This window comes from Catharus ustulatus, chromosome 6 (assembly GCF_009819885.2).
Source record: "Catharus ustulatus isolate bCatUst1 chromosome 6, bCatUst1.pri.v2, whole genome shotgun sequence".
Taxonomy (NCBI): Eukaryota; Metazoa; Chordata; class Aves; order Passeriformes; family Turdidae; genus Catharus; species Catharus ustulatus.
The window spans coordinates 49,027,368-49,046,274 of NC_046226.1; the positions used below are offsets into that span (position 1 = coordinate 49,027,368).

The 18,907-nt window shown below is 43.8% G+C and overlaps 1 protein-coding gene across 7 annotated transcripts in view; it reads right to left on the bottom strand.

Annotated features, from left to right (window-relative positions):
• The window catches only part of PTPRJ (protein tyrosine phosphatase receptor type J), a 72,394-nt gene extending 57,832 nt beyond the window's left edge, over window positions 1-14,562 (bottom strand). For all 7 annotated transcript variants that reach the window (XM_033062992.2, XM_033062989.2, XM_033062991.2 and 4 more), the window contains exon 1: window positions 14,454-14,562. In XM_033062992.2, the coding sequence (XP_032918883.1) occupies window positions 14,454-14,504 (51 nt within the window). In that variant the 5' untranslated portion in view covers window positions 14,505-14,562. The remainder of the gene's footprint in view (window positions 1-14,453) is intronic.
• Window positions 14,563-18,907: the final 4,345 nt, after the last annotated feature.

Sequence of the window (18,907 nt, forward strand, 5' to 3'; positions counted from 1 at the left end):
CTCCCCTTGCAATAACTTAGCAGCACTGAAATTCAGGAAGTCCAAGCTGTGTGCTATCACTTCACTGTTACTTCAGACCCTCATGTACATTTAAGAACAGAAGTTTTCCCAGGGGCTCAACACTGATTTTCATCATCACTCTGAAATACTGACCAAAGGACCTACAGTAGCACTATTTAACCTTACATAGGCTCTTTCCACATAAAAAAACCTGTCTGCAACAACAATCTTTGTTAATGCGTCTGATGAACACAGAGGAAACTACGAGATCATAAAACAGGACTGTTACACAATAACAGTGATGGGGATCTCCCACATAAGTTCTCATTTATGCACACAAAGGGGAAACAGGGAGGGAAAAATTTAATTACAGCTGACTGAAAAGTGAAGCATATGGTTTACAGGAATTTTTGCTTTCAATTAAAACGCCATCCTCCTCCTCAGCAACCTAAATAAATACAAATGAAACCAAACTATTCTGTGAAGTGTATATGCACAAATTGAATACAAGCATGAAATAAAATTGGGGTGGAAGCTGCACCATAGGCCATGTGCAACTACAGTCTGAGTTCTGGAAAAAAACAATAAAACACTTTGTCACCACACTACACAGGCACTTATTTCTCTCCATCATTGCATAGAACTGTTTTCCCCCATTAGTAAAACCCATCCCACCTACATACCTAAAATTTGACTTGAGGTATAGGCAGAAAAGGGGAAGATATAAAGTTGTAAAGAATAGGGCTGAATTTTAGCAGTAGACTTTTTAACAGAAAAATCATGTTCTTAAGTTTCATATTGATAAAATGCTAAAATATGAAAATAGTTATTTTTTTTAAATAATATTTTACAGGAAACTGTGTAAAAGACAGCGACATTAAGGATGCATTTTCAATCAAAATGACAAACTGCAATTACGTATATACAGAGAAGACTTAAGAAAATGGGATATACTTGATTTAGAAACACGGCTGAGAAGACCATCTGCACTTCCATTAAGAAAACTCAGAACTGGTGGAGCTTTCACCCACTTTAAATTACACCAGGATTACCCGGCCCAGAGAAGGGAGAGTTTAGGAAAGGCTGTGCCACTGGGCTGTGCATCCCCACCAGAGTCTCTAACTGAGGGTGCTCTCCCACACCACAGAGCTTGGCTGGGTGTGAACATCTGCAGCAAGACAGGAGCAAGAGGAAGAGCTGAGGCATACAGGCACTGATGCTCTGAAAATCAAGGACAACTAGTTAAATGAGAAATCTGAATGGTAATTCACAGGGTGTAATGTGACATTATCCAGGGCCTCCTAGCAGAAGATGCCCCTTTCTAACTCACCCCAAGTGCTTCAATTTGGAGAGAAAGTTTTAGGGTTATGTGCTAGCATCTGCCTTTATATATTTACTTAACTGTGAAATGTTGCAACCAAAACATTTCAAAACACCAAGAAAGGGGGAAAACATAGTTGTGCCAATGCTAAATACCCTAAAGACATTTTTCTATGGTCTGGCAAGAAATGGATTTCCCCTGACCCCTTCAGTGCTCCCTTCACTAAGGTAGGTCTTGTTGTAGCTAGGAAAAGCTTATATATTTTAGAAATAATTAGGATATCAAAATAAAGAGTCTTAACTGACTTTTGCCTATTGAAGCCTTGTCAGAACTGGAGCAGTGGGGGGGAACAAATGCTCTCACCTCAGCTTGAAAGCTAATAAAAAAAATCAAAGGGGGGGCAAACACACACTTGAGCAAGGCTGTGGAGGGAAGTTGCACTGGGACACCCTCTACCTGCATCCCAAAATATACCCAGACAAGCTGAAGCATCTCCAGCAGCACCTTCTTGTGAGGAGGCTGGCACTGAGCAAAGGCAACCAAGTACGGGGAGCAAAAGTGTGTACCCTAGGCTCTGCCTCTTCATCCTTTGGAAAGGGGCAAATTAAAGCCAAATGGGTAGCTTTAATTCCAACACTTCCTAGGTTTTCAGAGATTGATTATGCAGTCATAGAAATGATCCCTAAATCCAGACTGTGTGTTTACAACATACATGTTTAAAATAACACACTTGGACACTTCAGAGCAGAGACTGCCTTCCCATGCATTTTCAAAACAAGCAAGGTAGCCCCACTCCCAGCTAGAGAACTTTGAGCAATACCCTGAAGTGTATATATATTTTTATATATATATATGCAAACAGTAACACCAGATACATATTCCCCTCAGTAACAGTCACCATAGACAGGAGACTTGGCTACTGTGCAGTGAAACACGAACCAGACAGGCTCACTTCTCTTAAGCTCTCAGATCATCATGGGTTGACCATCAGCAGACACTGATCATCATCATCTCTTTGCAAGCAGCATACAGCTGGTGAACTCATGTAGAGGGAGCCTGCAGGTTCAACACCAGCTGTGCAGGAATGCCTTCCATCACCTTTAACTAGTATCCAAATTAGAGAGGATAGTGCCATGTTATCACAGCTGTCACGCATGCAGAGGTCTGGGGGCAGCGGGTACATGTGAATTTGGCCTCCCCCTCATTTCAGGAAGGGATGTCTCATCCCCAAGAGGACCTAATTAAGAAGAAGGAGGTGGACTGGTCAGTTTTATGTCAAAGGGAATAGGGTCCAGCTCTGTGTAATGAAACAGCACATACTTGGGCACTGCTTCAACAGCTGAGGCACACTGTTAGCTTACGTAGGCTGCAGCAATCTTTCTCCTCGTGTACACTGTATTTACTCATCATTCTCCCCCAATAACCTACTTCCTTTTCTCCAGGAACTTTGCTTCTGCTTCCACAGAGATGGACATGATAAAGGAATGCTTACACCCCAGGTTCAAGTAGCATCTCTTATACTTGTCCTCCTCAGCTGTACCCACACACAGTTTCTTGTTTAACTCTCTTTGCTGCACTAAAGCAGGGACAGGAACATACCATATTCAAGTCCTCCAAACACCACCCAATACATACAAACCACAGACTGCTCACAAGATCAGTCACAGCCCTACAGGACATCCAGAAACAAACTGTGGGTTTTGTTGGTCAGGAAAAGAAGCAGTGTTCGCTGTGCAAAGGCAACAAACTGGTTTGTTTCAGTTATGTGCAATACACACTGTCTGGGGTTAGAACAGCCTGATGGAAGAAATCTATAACACAGACAGCTGACCAACACTGTTGTTTTTGCATCTTTTCAATATAAGGGCTGTTACTTTTAGCAGGACCTGCACATCCATGTGCCATCCCTTCAGAAGCTCCCTAGCATCCCAATGCCTCTTGCTGCCTCATTTGCTATGAGTAGCAGCTTCAGAACTGGGACTTGCTCCATGACATGTATCCAGGGTGATATTCACTGTCCCACTAAATGCCTGCCAAGGTTCTGTGCAGTTTCACTCACACCCCTACTCCTTTTTCCCAAGTACTCAAGTGGTTTACCACAGGCTGCTCTGTGTCTAGAGGTAAATGTCTATCTCACCACACAAGAACCCTTTCCCCATCTGTGCCTAATGTAAGGAATGCCTTTCCTATCTACAAACCCACCAAGAATTAGCCAATTCACTTAGAGAAGAAAGAGACAAGACCCTACAACCCCGCTTTTGTCTGGTTTATAACCCATTCATGACCAAAAAGGAACCCTGTATTCACAAAATACAGGAAGTTATATAAAGGATGCTTTTTTCCTCCTGCAGCTCTCATTTTTGATGCAGTTTGTGAGCAGAAGTCAACCCTGGTAGAGACAGGTGAGATGGGGCACTAAGCTGATTTCCTATATGCACCTGCTTACTGAGGAAGATTTCTTTTTTGAAGTCATTGCCAGAGATGCTAACCCCACAAGATTCCTTAGTAGCAGCCACAAACAACTACAGTGTCCCATGGCATTTACAACCACCAGGTAACAAAACACAACTAGTGCAAGAAAGGGGAGGAAAGTGCAAAAAATATCTGAGGGGTGGCAGGTGAGCAGCTTGCAGGTCCTTGACACAACAACCTACTGCAAGTCCTAGAACTTCTCAGTCCTTAACTTTATCTTCAAAACTCTAGCAGGATTTCATCAGCGCAATGTTTCATGTGGGAGCATGAAACAGCAAATGTCTGACTTCAGGAAAGCAAAAGTAAGAGGTCTTTGTTCAGAACGGAAACTGAAGTTTGGCACTATCTTATCTCCCATCTTTTCCACACATTTCTACAGGACAAGACAGAATGTTCAGCTGGCCAGCTCTCACTGCAAAACTCAGATTAACATTCATGGAATTAATTTTTATGAAATCTGCAGACAACAGTGAGCAACAAAACACCACATGTAGCAATGACTGAATAAATTTCTGCATGAAAGATACCTGTTTTCTTTTTCATCCTGCCTTTTTTTCAATTTAAAAATAATTTACAAGAGAGAAGAAGCAACTAAGGCAATTTGCACAAACAAGACTGCAGAAGACTCAGTCTGCAGCAACAGGCTTTTTGTAGAGCTGGGCATTATAACTTACTGTTCTCCTTAGCAACTGTGACAGGTGTTGTAAAGAGGCCTAAACTTGGGGATAGAAGGAATCACTGCACATACTGCTTACCAACCATAAATGCACTGCACAGAATTGTGCACGCAGCATAAGCTGTAGGGCACATTGAAGGTTCCCAGAAATGACCTTCAGTCCAGCAGCAGCACTGCAAGCAGGCAGTGGCTCTGCTGGGATGGAGCAGGGGCTGCTCTGTGTAAATCACCCAGTCATTAACGTAATAACTTAATAGCTGCTGGATGTACAGCAGTCCCTCCTGCAAGTCAACAACAGTGCAAGTGAGTGAAAAGTGCAATTTTTTGTAGGCTGCTCAAACTTGCAGAAATTTAGAAGAGATCTATTTGCATCACTTAGATGAAGTCCTAACCAATTCCACCATAAAGAGAAGTAGGCTCCGTTATCAGTGAAGAGGGAAAAGCACGCTCTGCAGTAACTAAGTAACAGCTCTGACCTTCTGCTCACTCCTCCTGCAGTTCTGTGCTTCACACACTGAACCAGGAAATAGTTGAACAGATACATGTAAAATTATGAAGACTGAGTCAGAACACAATAGTTAAATACCAGTTAAACCACATACCGTAGATGTGTCTTGTAGGACTGGGAAATGAATACTGCCTAAGGCTGTTCCAGATATTGCATCCACCTGCAAATATTTGCTGCTGGCTAAAGCTCAGCACGTGCACTCTCATCAGCAGTGATAGGACTCCCCAAAATATTGTGGGCAAGAAAGAAAGAATGTTAGCTTAATTCAGAGTACAATAACCTAATTATATCTTTTAATCATCCAAAGCATATAATAGTTTGTTGGAAGACATTTTTAGTTTGGGTGTTTGGTGGTTTTTTTACAGTACATTATAAAGTTAGTTAATGATAGAGCTCTTTTTAAAATAATTTTAAGCCTTCCAATTCATGAATATAGAAAGCTGATGATTAGCTTCTTTAATGTGGTTATTTTACTATGAGTGTAGAGCAGACATCAGAAACAAGAATGTCACAGAGGAACTGGGCACACACAATGAAAGCACAGAAGCAATTATACTTTCATTATATAGTCTTAAATCCACATAAAAAACTACATTAACACATTCATATTTTAGATCAACTACCTTTCAGCAATAGTGAAAAATCATTGGAGAGAAAGACAAGAAGATAAAAATGCACTAACATGGTGGTGGAAGACTTGGCCATTAAAGTCACATCTTATGAAGAAAGATCTTAACACTTCATAACAACATTTAATCTGTAAGTGTTAAGGCTGGGGAAAAAAAGCGTGTCTCCAAATGGATTTAACACAAAATAAGTTGGGTTTTTGTGCTTTGTTGCCTTTTTGTTTTGCTTCTGTTAACTGGCTAGGTTTTCTTTTCCTCTGGAACTATCTCCCTGAAATTTTAACATGTCCAAATGCAAATCCTTAATAAGTTACAGACAAAGGCAAGTTTTCTCTTTTAATAAGGACAAAAGAGTGTATTGTTGAGATTTGTCATATACATACAATTACCTGCATTGTTACGGAGATTACAAAACAAAGGCCCAACAGATCCACTTCCAGATCTTACAGCCTTGTCCTTGCCTAGAATTATTGTCTTAAAATTGGGATTTCATTTAGAACATTCACAATACCAATATCTACCAGTGCTTAGCAAGTGCTTAGGGATAGCTTCAATTGTTTTTAAATGCATTGCCACATCCATTTTATTTATCACTGGTCACTCAGATAAACACGTTCCATTTAATAGTACCAATAAAGCAAGGAGTTTTTAGTTGGTTGTAAGAAATCTTAAAACGAGTACAAAGTTAGAATAACTGGCTAGTCTATCACTCACTTGAAAAAAATGCTAAAGACCCTTTCACAGAAATTTTTCATTTTTCCTTTCCTCTCATAAAGAGGATTTTGAACATCAGAGAGATATTGAATTAAAAAAAAAAAAAAAACACCTTCTATTCTGCAGACATTAATGCTGCTCCTTTACCTCGTGTAAGAGTATGTTGGTCTCCTGTCCTCAGCTGTCAGACACAAAATCCCCTGGAAACTCTCAATTTTGAACACCAGGCCTGTGTCTGTGATATGCCCAGCATGCCAACTAAAAAGAGCAGATCGTGACCTCAAAGTTGGGCTGCTCATTTCTCCCTGTGCCCAGCTGCACAGAATTAGAGGTGAATTACCCTAAAAGAGTTATGTAAACTGAACCAAAGATAAGCAACTTCCCCTAAGAAAACTTTTTTTGAAGATACACGTTTACAAAGACTGTGGGAAGGAAACTGTGGTTACAATTCCTGTATTCCCCCTTTATAAAATAAAAAAGTATAAATCCATAGAAGGTGAAATCAAAGACCTCAGTTAACCAGGCACAGACTACTTAAAAATTGAAAAAAAAATCACATCAGATTGGACCACAAAAAGGACATTTTTACTGGTACTGAACTTCAGGCCAAGTATTAGAATAAGCAGTTGACCCTGCAAGCAGATGGCAACAACATTAGAATTTAGAAAATATAATTCATGTAGCAGGAAAGCCATAGACTCAATTCCAAACCCGGTTATAAATGGGAAATTATAAAACATGCAGTGTCAAGAAGACTTTAGAATTCCCGTATCTGCCTTCACTAGAGAAAAGCAAATAAAACAGAAGTTGATGATCCCAAAGGGCCCTAGCAATTTATTGTTGTCCATTTTATTTGCCCCTTAATTTGATGTACTTATAAGTACATAAAATTCCTGCAGAATCAAAGATCATGATCATAAAAGGAAGAAAAACCTTAAACTCCCTTATTAACACACAATTTTACATATGTAAATTTTATGCCAGCTACAAGCACACATTCTTTACCTCACACTGTGTTTCATTAAAAAGTCACATTTATTGTTTAAAAAGTACAGTGAAACTGGGGCACATCTCATATTGTACTAGAACCACCAGCAAGACCAAGTCTGTCTCTTTTGAGGGTTCCACACTGCTACTTTCTGCTAATGTGCATTTCTTTCACCTGCATCCCAGAGGGAAGCAGTGGAAGCGCTCTTTATCAGCCAAAACCACACCTTCGTCTCAGAGAGCTCATTTACCCCAAACCCCTGCCAGCACACAAAACTGGTTGCCTTTCCAATCCAGATGTCCCTGGTGGTGGAAGCCTCATCCATTTCCACTCCAGCATCCACCCTGCTCTTTCCACTTCAAAGCACAGAGGGCACCTCGCACAAAGTCAAGCAGCAGAGTAGGTTTTGACAAATAAAGACAAAGATGAGACCTCTCTTACTATAATTCAGATGGTAACTGACAACTCACCTGTCCTTAAGCTGATGCAGACAGATGAAGGTAGCTAAAATGAAGTCTCACAATTTTCCCCTTCTGTATCAAGAGACCTTCAGGAAAATTAAGTTGAAAGTTTGAAGGGGACAGTCTGCGCATCAGTTGTCCGAGCTACTTTGGGTATGAGGAAACCCTGGGAAGGAAAGGCAGCAGAAAGAAGCAACTCCCACTTATTTAGAGGGACTGTTGATCCTGCAATCACAACAACTGCTATGGGAGGGCAGCAGGAAGCTTGCCCAGTCTGTAATACCATGGATGGTCCCATGCTCTGCCGCTAATGCCATCTGGCCTGCCCCATCCTTTGCAGCATCCTCCTGTCTAGAGTTAATGTGACACTCACAAACCAATCCTTTGGCTGGCATCCTTTGCATGGCTCTATCCTTACTTCAAGGAACAGAGCTTGTGGAAAATATAATTTGAAAGTCAGGACTCAAAACCAGGTATGTAGAAACAGACTCACCAGCAGTGACCTGTTCACGTGTGTCTATAAGAAATTAAACAAGGAAGCTTGTTGAAAGTGCTCTAGCTCACTAGAATCCAACTGCACAAGAGGAAATAATGACAAAGCTCTAAGATCTTCCAGGATGGGTAATGCAGAAACAAAAGCTATCAGCATTCCTGTGCAAAAATATCCTCCAGAGCCATCTACCATTGCAGAGACAAACCATCAGCAAGCAGAGCAAGATGTGTAACATCATGAACTGGACCAGGAGTCTTCTTACAGGCATGCAGAGTTCCCTGTCTTACCACCCACCTGCCAAGACATCCATGAATGATTCATTTTGACACGCTCCATTAAAAAAAACCCTGCTGAACTAGCAGAAGCTTTTAAATATGCATTTAAGGCCATGCCAAGCTACAATCCCTCAATGACCAAGGACTGGTTGAGTTTCCACAAAGCTGGTCTGCACAAATAACCCTTTATGGGGAACATTCCCATAAAAGCTAGGTTTAGCCCAACTGCTTGCAAGCTGGCAGACACCAAAAAAAACATCCTACCAAAATAGTGCCAAAAGGAAGTAAGGAATTACTCCGAGAATGCACCTAATCACAGAGCCAGCTGTGTTGTAGATACAAATCTAACAGCCTAACAAGAGAAAGCTCCCAGGCACCCACATCTCTCCACTCACCTGGGCTATGATGGGAGGGAGGGCTCTTTGGGGCTCAGAAGTGCTAAGGGACTGCAGCTGCATACCAGGCCACAAGAGACACGTTTTAATTTGCAATAAAGCTCTGCACCTGATGTTCAAGCCTTTACAGTCTCAGAACCAAAAATTTCTTACCTTCTTAGCTTCAATGAGGAAAACAGGACTGAAGTTCACACAAATTACTCTTTATACTCAAGCCCTGGCTCATTTGGTACACAGAAACTAGTACTACAGTATGTAGACAGCATTCTCCTGCACCCACAAAGCCAAACCAATCAACCAAGAAACCATGAAGCCCTTCCAATAAACAAAAGACCCAACCCAATATTTAAAGAAAATGCCCACATTCTCAACCCTCAAGCAGAAGCCCACATGCAGAACACAAACTTTGCATGCAATGACTCACGAGGTATTTCTTTTACTTGTTCAGTTTGGCTAAAACTGTACAAAAGAGTGAGAAAAGTCGGAAGTGTGCCAAACTAACAGGAGGTAAAAGAAGCATAGGAAACAAGCAGATGGGCAGCATTGGAAAGAAAAGACTTCCTAGTACTGGCTAGGAGAGCCTGAAGGCAGATCCTAACAGGGGTCTCTTCTCCCCAAACCAGTCCTCATGTCAAACACAGCCTCAGCCCTCTTCCCCACTCACACCAGCTGGGTTTGAAGCACCATGTCGAGCCAAGGTCAGTTACAGACTCCCACAAGTCTGGTACCACAGCATCACCCCTGCCTCCATTTAGCGCTGCCACTTCCCCTTTGTAGTTGGAATTTCTTCAATTATGAGACACAGTTAAAAAACACAGTTACCTTATCTCCTATTACATTTCTACAGGTAGAAAAAGACGCTTTCCTAAACGACCTTCGAGATCTTCACAGAGAGCATAGAAGGAGAAGAGTGATGAGTAGACTGCTTGGTTTCTAATATCAAGGGATTCTTCCAATTTCCTGATGATGGTAGGAAAATAAGTCACTTCCAGTGACATGCCAAATACCAACAACATTTATGGAAAGATACGGACATATCTTCCCCTGCCTTTTCCACTAATAGTCCATGAAGGCCACAGAAGATAACTAAATGAGGCCATGAATTTTTTGATTCAGCTCTGGTTGGACCATATTTACATGTCCATTCTTTGCTGGATTACAGAAATACTTTTCCCACTTAATCTTGGATTTTCTCCTGGAATTTTGGATTAATAGCCCCAGGAGGCCTGTTTATGTGCAGATACATTTGGGAACAGCTGGAAAGCACTTAGAGAAGAGCCTTGGTGCAGCCTTCCAAAGCAGAGCATCTGTTTTGTTCTTCTCTTCCTGCAAAGCCTGATCACTCTTTTCCCCACACTCTTTGCTTTTTAACACTTCATACCAGCACATGTTCACTACACTTCATTTTCTTACCCACCCCTCCCAATTCAAGTCCTCCCCTGAACAGTCAGCTCCTGCTGAAAATTTATTTCCTACTGATAGCTCCATTAAAGGCCAAGTTCTTTCAGTCTCCCATCCCTACATAGCAGCAGGCCCTCTCTGCTGAAGAAAACTCATCTAGCCCCTCCTACACTTCCAGCAACCTTCCATGATGTTCAAGGTACTATTTGCATTCAAATGTTGGAGTCAAACTAAAAGCACCAGGTTAACAACCAGATGTGTAGCCACCAACTGGTTTAGTAGTGTCTTTTACCTGCCTGCTTGAAAGATTCTCAGTATGAGCAAAGGCAAATGTCACAGAGAGGCTTTGCACCTACAAACATCCAAGTGCCCAACCACTCTTCCACACTATCAAAATGCTTCCTCTGTGACACACTGTAACTCCAGTAGAAAGAAGTAAATGCACAAATTAAAATTATACAGATTATGCCCTGCACAATGAACAACCAAAGATTCTAAACCAGCAGCAATTTTGCTCATATTTAGGAACTCCAACCATAAAAAACTACATGCCATGAAAATTCTCAACAAAAGACTTGCATGTAGCTCACATAATTGAGGAAGTACTAATAATAGCATGGCTGTTTGCACAGACAACATTTCCACTGTGGGCCTGAATTCTGATCTCAAATATGCAGAAGAAGATATTTTGTTGTGTGCTGCTGGTTGGAGACTCAAAGTATTGGAAACCATGTGAGTGTGCTGCTATGTGCAGCCAGCCTATGCCTCTAAGGAAGCGCTAGGCACATCCATGACACACTGAGGACAAAGCCTCCATTGAGCACTGCAGAAGGTGCTTGTTTTGTGAAGCTTTGTAAGGAACATAAAGAAGCTCAGGAAATTAACCTGTGTTGCTGTTTTGAACAAAAACAAAAGTAGTCATTATATGAAAATAACCTAGCCTGGCAGATGAAAAGTTTATTTCTAAGGCCCTCAGACACAAGCAAACTCTGTTCACAGCTGCAGCTTTGCCTCCTGGTCTATGCTGCCCAAGTTCAGGCCTGCTCAGGTCTCCAGATCAGCAATGTTCGTACCCATGTTTTTTAGTGGCTATTAAAGGGTTTGCCCCAGAAGTGCATGTACAGAAGCAGCAAGGGAGCCTCACATTTCTCAATCTTTAGTCTTTTGTAAGTCTCTAAATGAGCTGTATGTAGACCTGTAACAAAGTTAAAAGGAAATTACTATTAACTTCTTGCATGGTCTGAAGTTTACCCAGAATAATTTCACAAACTAAAATTTAAATGCAGTCTACTATACAGAAGACTCAACAAGGATGATTAATAATGACCAATTAATAATGACCAATATAGAGCAAAAATTATCTCCCATGCAACATACACACATGGCAAGCCCACATTTGAGATAAGACAGTTCTTCATTTAAACTCCTCAGTCGGAAATTCAGACCAATAATTAAGTCATAATCCTATAAAATCAATTCTCACAGTATCAGTAGTTCTGTGTACAGAATAAGATGTATTAGGTCCACATAAAAGGCACTTGCAATTCTAAACACCGAAGCAAGCCAAAAAACAGTCTGCTGCTCTTTTAGTAGTAACATTATTTATCATATCACTAATATGATCACAGTCAAAAATCAGAGAGCAAGGTTTGTTTTTTAACAACTCCAGCCTTGCCTACTATGTTGTAATTCATTCAAAATAAGCAAGATGCTTATCCTTCAGTAAGAGACACCACAGGAAGATCATGTGCCCATCACACCACTGAGGAGCTGCCATGACACAGCCATTCCACAGCTCTGGCTGCTTCCCAGAGTGTGGTTGGGCCCACAATGGTGTCAGTGTGGAGTGCTGTCCCCTCTCCGACCCCACAGTCATCTGAAAGGCCAGACCCAGCCAAGAGCCACTTCCACCCCAGCCGCTGCCCTTCCAGTCAGGGGCTGGTTAGGAGACAGCAGAGAAGGGGCAATAATTCTTACAGGCAATACACAAAGCCCAGCTCACACCACATGCCTGACAGTCCTGCCATCTGCTGTCACCCTCCTACAGCACCTAAATGCCTCCCCAGGTAGTGCCAGGCCATGTCCCTGACCTGAGCACATGCCACACCTCAAACAACACCAGCCAACTCTAGCACCCACCTGAGGCTATGCAAAGAACCCTACAAAAGGAGCAAAACTGTGCCCTGTTAGAGAACAGCCTCATTTTTAGAGGGCAAGACCATGTGAAGAGCATTGGAATGGGTAACAGGACTATTGTACTTAAAGCACTCCCTCCAAGCAAGGCTGTATTCTGCATCCTTATGGCTTATAGGCTACAGAAACATAATAACCTTTTCAAATACAATTATCCCATATTACATGACAAAAGTGGCTAAGGTGAAACTTAGTCATTTCAAATGAGAGGATGATTTGCAGAATCATACCATCAGTGAACACCTGGTTTACATCCTACTTCTGAAGAAAAAATCCTAAAGGCCCTTTCTCCCCACCTGTCTGCAGTTCGAGCATGCGCTCCTAATGTTCAGAACTCCACCAGGTGCTGATCAGCACAAGTTAAGAAGCCTGCTGAACTGAGACTTCCTTACCTTAGCTTTCACATCTGCAGGTACAATTAAGTCAAAATTGAGAATATTGTCTTCTAAATTTTCAATAGTGACACTATGAGCTGCAGAGTTTCTGCCTTAAAATTATGAGCCACACCAAAACCTGCAGCTCTAACCTGCAGCATGTTGATGGGAGCTCTGCTAACACCAGGTGATGACAAGACCTACTTGAGGTCTGAATTGAGGAGAAGGTCCACTTTTTTTAGTATTATTATTAATCATATTAGATACGAATGAAGAGCCTGATTTAGAGAACATGAAGAGATCATTAAACCACAGGATTTCATACTCAGCTTGAGAAGAAAAACTACAAACAACAGAGGTCATGGAAGGCAGATCCTGTAAGGCTGTACCAAAGAAGAACTCAGGTCTCCTCTGAGTTCCTCCAAAATGCTGGTGTACTTTAATACCCAATTCAGTTTCAGCCCTTATTCAGAAGAGATTTTTTAAACGTAGGCTTGGTACAACAACAGAGACTGAATGACAAAACACTGCAAGGTAACAGAAACAGACAAGACAAGGAAGCAAAGGTTTATAACACTCACTGGTTGCAAATGCAAGCTGGTGCCGACACAAGGTAAGGAAAAAGTAGTCAAAAATGTAAAGCAGCAGTACAGTTCTGCTCTGCAGCTCTCAGGCAGATCTGTCACCACAGATTAGTGAGCACCTTGGTTCCTATCAACACACATTCACACTTCTGTACCAGAAACCACTGAGGCAGAGAGGACAATCGGGTACATCTGGAAGCAAAAGTTCAGCAAGCCCCAGAACACTACAGTTCACAACAGCCATGAAGCTCCTACGGGAACACCGAGAACACCATCAGCTGAGGAAGCAAGGGTGAGAGAGTCTGTGCCAGCATGCTGAGTGGGTCACTTGGCAAGCGATTCTGATTTACATCACTGAAAGGTGTTCTTGGAAGAACATCCTGCAACACACGTGGGACCAGAGCGGGGCCTCAAAGCCAAGCGTGCTGGCCAAGGCCTCCTGCTGATCGGCTGCCCGGCCCCGCCAGGGCTGCTCGCTCCGCACCACGGCAGCGTTTTCCCGTGGAAACTCCGCGCTGATCCCGAAAGCTGTAATCCAGCGGTGATGTGCACGGGTAATACGCAAATACCCTATCAATATAATGAACCGGCAGCGACACAAGGAGGGCAGGCTACAACAGTAGGGAGACAGGAGCCGTCCCAGCTATACCCAGGGCAGCTTTTACCCAGGAAAACAACCGGGGCAGCCTCACGCCCCGAAAGCAGCCACGCGGCTGCACCGCGGGGTTAAACCCCAGCACAGCCCCCGCTGCGGCCGGGAGGGCAGGGGGAGGCCGCGGGGATCCCGCCCCAGGTGAGCGACGCCCCCGCCGGGCCACACCGCGGCCCCCCAGCCTCCCGTGCCCTCCCCTCCGCCGGCGGAGCCGCTGCGGGACAAAGCCCGAGCCCGACCGCACACCTGCCCCGCCGAGCCGGGGCAGCCGCGGCGGGGGCAGGTGCGGCAGCCCCCCGGCTCCCGCAGCTCGGTCTCACCTCGGCCGGCAGCAGCAGCAGCAGGAGGCAGGGCAGGGGCAGCCGCCTCATGGTGGCGGAGAGCGCTCCCCGCTGCGCGCACGGCCGCTCAGCCCGACGCCGCCGCCCCCGGAGACATGGCCGGGCTGAGCCCCGCACCGCCCGGCGGCCCGGCCCTCCCCCGCGCCCCGCCCTGAGAGAGGCGGGGGGACGGAGCCGCGGGGGAAGCCCTGCGCTGGGCGGAGTGAGGGGGAGAGCGGGGCAGAGGCTGCCGGAGAGCCGAGCCGATCACCTCCGTGCGCCGCCGCTGCTCGCCTCCTCCCGCCGGCCCCTCGCCCGCGGCTTAAATGGCCGTCTGGCAGCGGGCGGAGGGGCTGCGGCTGCCGCTTCCCCGCCTTCCCCCCTCCCTCTCTCCCTGCCGGCATCTGACATCTCCCCCCGCCAAGCCAGGCTGGGCGAGGAAGTGGCTCCCTCCGAAAGTTTCCCGGTCTCCGCCGCACCCGCGGAGGGAGCGGCGCCGCGGGGCGCGCCCCGCCGCCCGGCCGGCCTGGCACGGAGCTCGGGGGCGGGCGATCCGCAGAAGGGTCAGGGGTAAAGCGAGGTTAACCCGGCCCCGGGGGCTCTGCTGCCCGCCCCGCCGCCGGCTGGAGGCGAGCGCTGCGCCGTCCGCGGCCACACGCGGCCCCGGGCGGGGTAAGGGGCACCCGAGCCCAGCCGAGGGTTTGCCGCAGTGAGGGGCTCTGCTTGTTGCAATGTTTTTCATCCCAAAACAGTCCCCCAAGAAAGTCTTGTCCTTCTGCAGGCACGGGTTAGGGCATGTTTTATCCATGTCATCAAAAGGGACGTGACATCATCAAACGCAATCCCTTTTATAACCTTAACTTACTTCCCAGGCTCAGCGAAGTGTTCCACATTTCATTCATCTTGGATAAGAGAAAGGGGGAGGCAGGAACAGTTTACAGAGCGTATCGTTAATTACTGAAACACTGGCAGTCCTCATTTCTCAGAAGTTTTGTGCTCATATGTTTGTCATTTCCCTGTCTTTTCTGAGCCCTCAAAACATATGCACAGCATTACGGAAGCAACTATTTCCATGGGAGTTCATGGGAAAATTCACAAGAATAAGGACATTGGGGTTGTTCTCTGGAAAAGGCGCCTGGGAAACCGTGTTAGAGCCTCTCAGTACTTAAAGGCAGCTTTTAAGAAAGATGAGGACAGACTTTTTAGCATGGCCTGTTGATACAGGATAAGAAGGAATTGTTCTAAACTAAAAGATGGTCAATTCAGACCAGATATAAGGGAGAAAAGTTTTACGGTGAGGGTGGTGAATCACTGGAACTGACTGCCCGGGGAAGTTGTAGATGAACCATCCCTGTAGATGTCAAAGGGCATGTTGGGCGGGGCTCTGAGCAACCTGAGCAATGGAGTCGGAGATGTTCCTGCTTATCACAGGGCAGCTGGACTAGATCTCCTTTAAATGCCCCTTCAAACTCAAACTATGCTATCATTCTGTAAGGGCACACACAAATCTCGTTTGGGAGGCTGAGACCTACAGCTGGAGTTAGTGTATAGGCATCACTTCATATCAGGAAGATTTGTAGGAAATAGATAATTACTTCAGAGAAGGGTTTATGTTAGAGAGTACTCAAATGAGGCAATAAACACTTATACAAAAAATATTAATAAAACTTTTTACGCTTTCCATTCAGTGCAAAGCACCTGAGAATTGTTTTCCAGCTGAGGACTCCTCATGGTAAACCACACACCTGACAGAAGTCTCATGAAGTTGTTATGCTGACATAACTTCTGCAGATCAAACCCTACCATTTGGAAATTACAGCTCTGACTCATAAAATAAATTCCCTGTCCCCGTGCCTGGGCAGACCACCAGTGGGTCTAAGTTGCCAAACTGCAGCTTCTGGCCAGACTGGGTTCCATTGTCTGGGCTGCACCTAAAGTGCCACAGCTGCACTTGAGCAAGCACACTTGGTCATCCTTGGCTCCAGCCCAATGGGAACAGCGTGGCTTTTTTTCATTGCATCCCTTTCCAGTACAAAAACCTGGTAACTAATCCAGTTGTCCTTGAAATTCAGTGGGAATCTCTTCACTGATGCCAGCGGTAATGGCAGCCAGCTCTGAAAGAGAGCATTAAATGAAAAAAGAAATATTAATATGCACTGAGAAAGCAAGATGTGGGATTCTCACCTGTAAAAATTTTAAGTATCTCCAAGCTGATGTTGCCCTCTCCAGACTCTAGACATCCTTGGACTTTTAAGCTCACTCATTCATCTTCATTGAAGAGGCCACAGAACCCAATTTAGAAACAAAGGGCATTATATTTCTTAGGCTATGTTAATTCTTGGCTCCAGAGAGTATCTGGGCAGCTACATCACTATTAGAGGAAGCTGAACTCCTTTCACCACACTGTGTTTGTCTGGATCTGGTATAACTGGTGGGGCTTTCCAAATACAAAGTACATGGAATCTGTAATTAATTACTTTCTCATTAACACTTGTGGCTGAGTGTACGTCATAGGACTACTTGTATGCCAAGTACCTGAATCAGAAGGCTTATGAAGTTCTGGGACACAGTCTTACTTCTGGAGCATCCAAAATAGTAAAGAGCTGCATTAAATTTGCTTGTAGAGACCTCTAAGCAGAGTATTTCTAGGACTGTAGTAAAAAATTATCTTTACAGCATATCTTTAGTTATAATCATAACTAATGCCATCAGTAGGATTTAAATCAGTGGGTTAAACTGGCACATAGAGAACATGGGCTTGTTACTGTTTCAGGGTATCTCTCTGACTGACTCTTACCAGACCTCAAGGAAAGAACTGACTCCTTTCCAGAGATGTTTCTGGGGTGTTGGAAGTAATATCTTCCAAGTTCCAGGGACTCTGTCTGTAGGACAGAGGAGTGAACTATGAAGATTCATAAACATTTGAAAAGACTCAGATAGATATGATAGAAAGTAGCCACAAGAAAAGGAAAAAAAATTGTCAAGAAACATCAGGCACTAAAATGTGTAATTATTTTGTAACATAAAACAGAAATGCAATTTCTGCTTGATTCATTGGAGGGAAAAAACCAAAACAAAACAAAAAAAATTGGAAGTAATTAAACTTTTGTTTTGTCTTATGTACAGATTGTAAAGGAATATTTGTGTCCTCTAGACTGCTTAAAATTCTGGGAGGAGGGCTCCAAAATAGCTTTTCTGATTAGATTTTGAGAGCTCCATGGAGAAAGAATCACACATGTACCTGATTGCTTCCTTCGATCAATGCTTCTGCCCTTTATAGCACGCTCTGGTTCACTGCTACCATGCACACCTCAGGGAAGAGGTGGATCTCAAAGAGCTGTGATTCATGCCAGAATTGGAGCCTTCACATGCTGAAAATGGAAAAGAGAAATTAAAAGCCAAATTTTTTGAAGTTCTTCCAGGTGCTAATTGTTCAGCAGCAATAACCATCACAACACAAACAATTTCCTAGGAATTAGAGGCTCAAGGTTGCATTTCAGGCCACAGGCTCTTCACAGCTTGTTACTAATCTGCTGGAAATTTCCTGAATTACAACTGCTACTGCCTAATTGTTTCTATAGGTGAGTTTTGTTTATTCTACAGGCTCTTATTAAAGCTATATGTGTGACAGGCTTATGAAACTAGGTAGGTGTTGCTTCTGGGCTAAAGCTTCTACTTTTTAACTCACTGAAAGTTAATTTGTCTGAGTCATAAAACCTCTTCAAATGGAAGTGTCAGAAAGAAGTTATTCCACATCCTTATAATTAGGTTTTCGAAAGAGACTTAAGTTTAAGTCATACTGGGCCCCTGCACACAAATCCAGGAAGAACGTGCATATTATTTATGGATGCTGTAGTTTACACCATAAGGAATACTACTAATTCTATGGTCAGAATTGGAAGACTGCAAAAATATAATGATCCAAAGCTGTCCAATTTGGAGAAGTTATCCTGGCTGGTAATATTTGTCTTTCACTGAGACTGCCAATAGAATACGGTTTAAAAAAGAAAAAATGGCCGTATTTAACTGCATACCCCAGCCAGCCTTGATCACAATAGTGTATTCTCATTAGTTATTCCCAGTTTCATTCATCAGCTCAATGTGCAGCGTCAGCCAGAAGAAGCATCCAATTGTTGAGCATTGTCAGGAAGGGAGTTCAGAACAATACAGAGACATGGTTTTGCCAGTGTGTAAAACCCAGGTGCACCCACGTCCTGACTGAGGCTTGTCACTGCTCTCAGCATTGCAAGAGGGACAGAATGGACTGAGGGAAGGTACCAAGAAGGGCAGGTAAAGAAATGGGGATGATGGTGCAGCTGTCTTATCAAGGGAGCCTTAAAAAGCTGAGAGTTATTAATTGGGAGAGGGGAAAGCTCCCTGGAAATAAGAAGAATTAAAAACTTGTTCACTAAATCCAATTTAACAGTCATCATAAAGTGCTTTTGTACATGGCA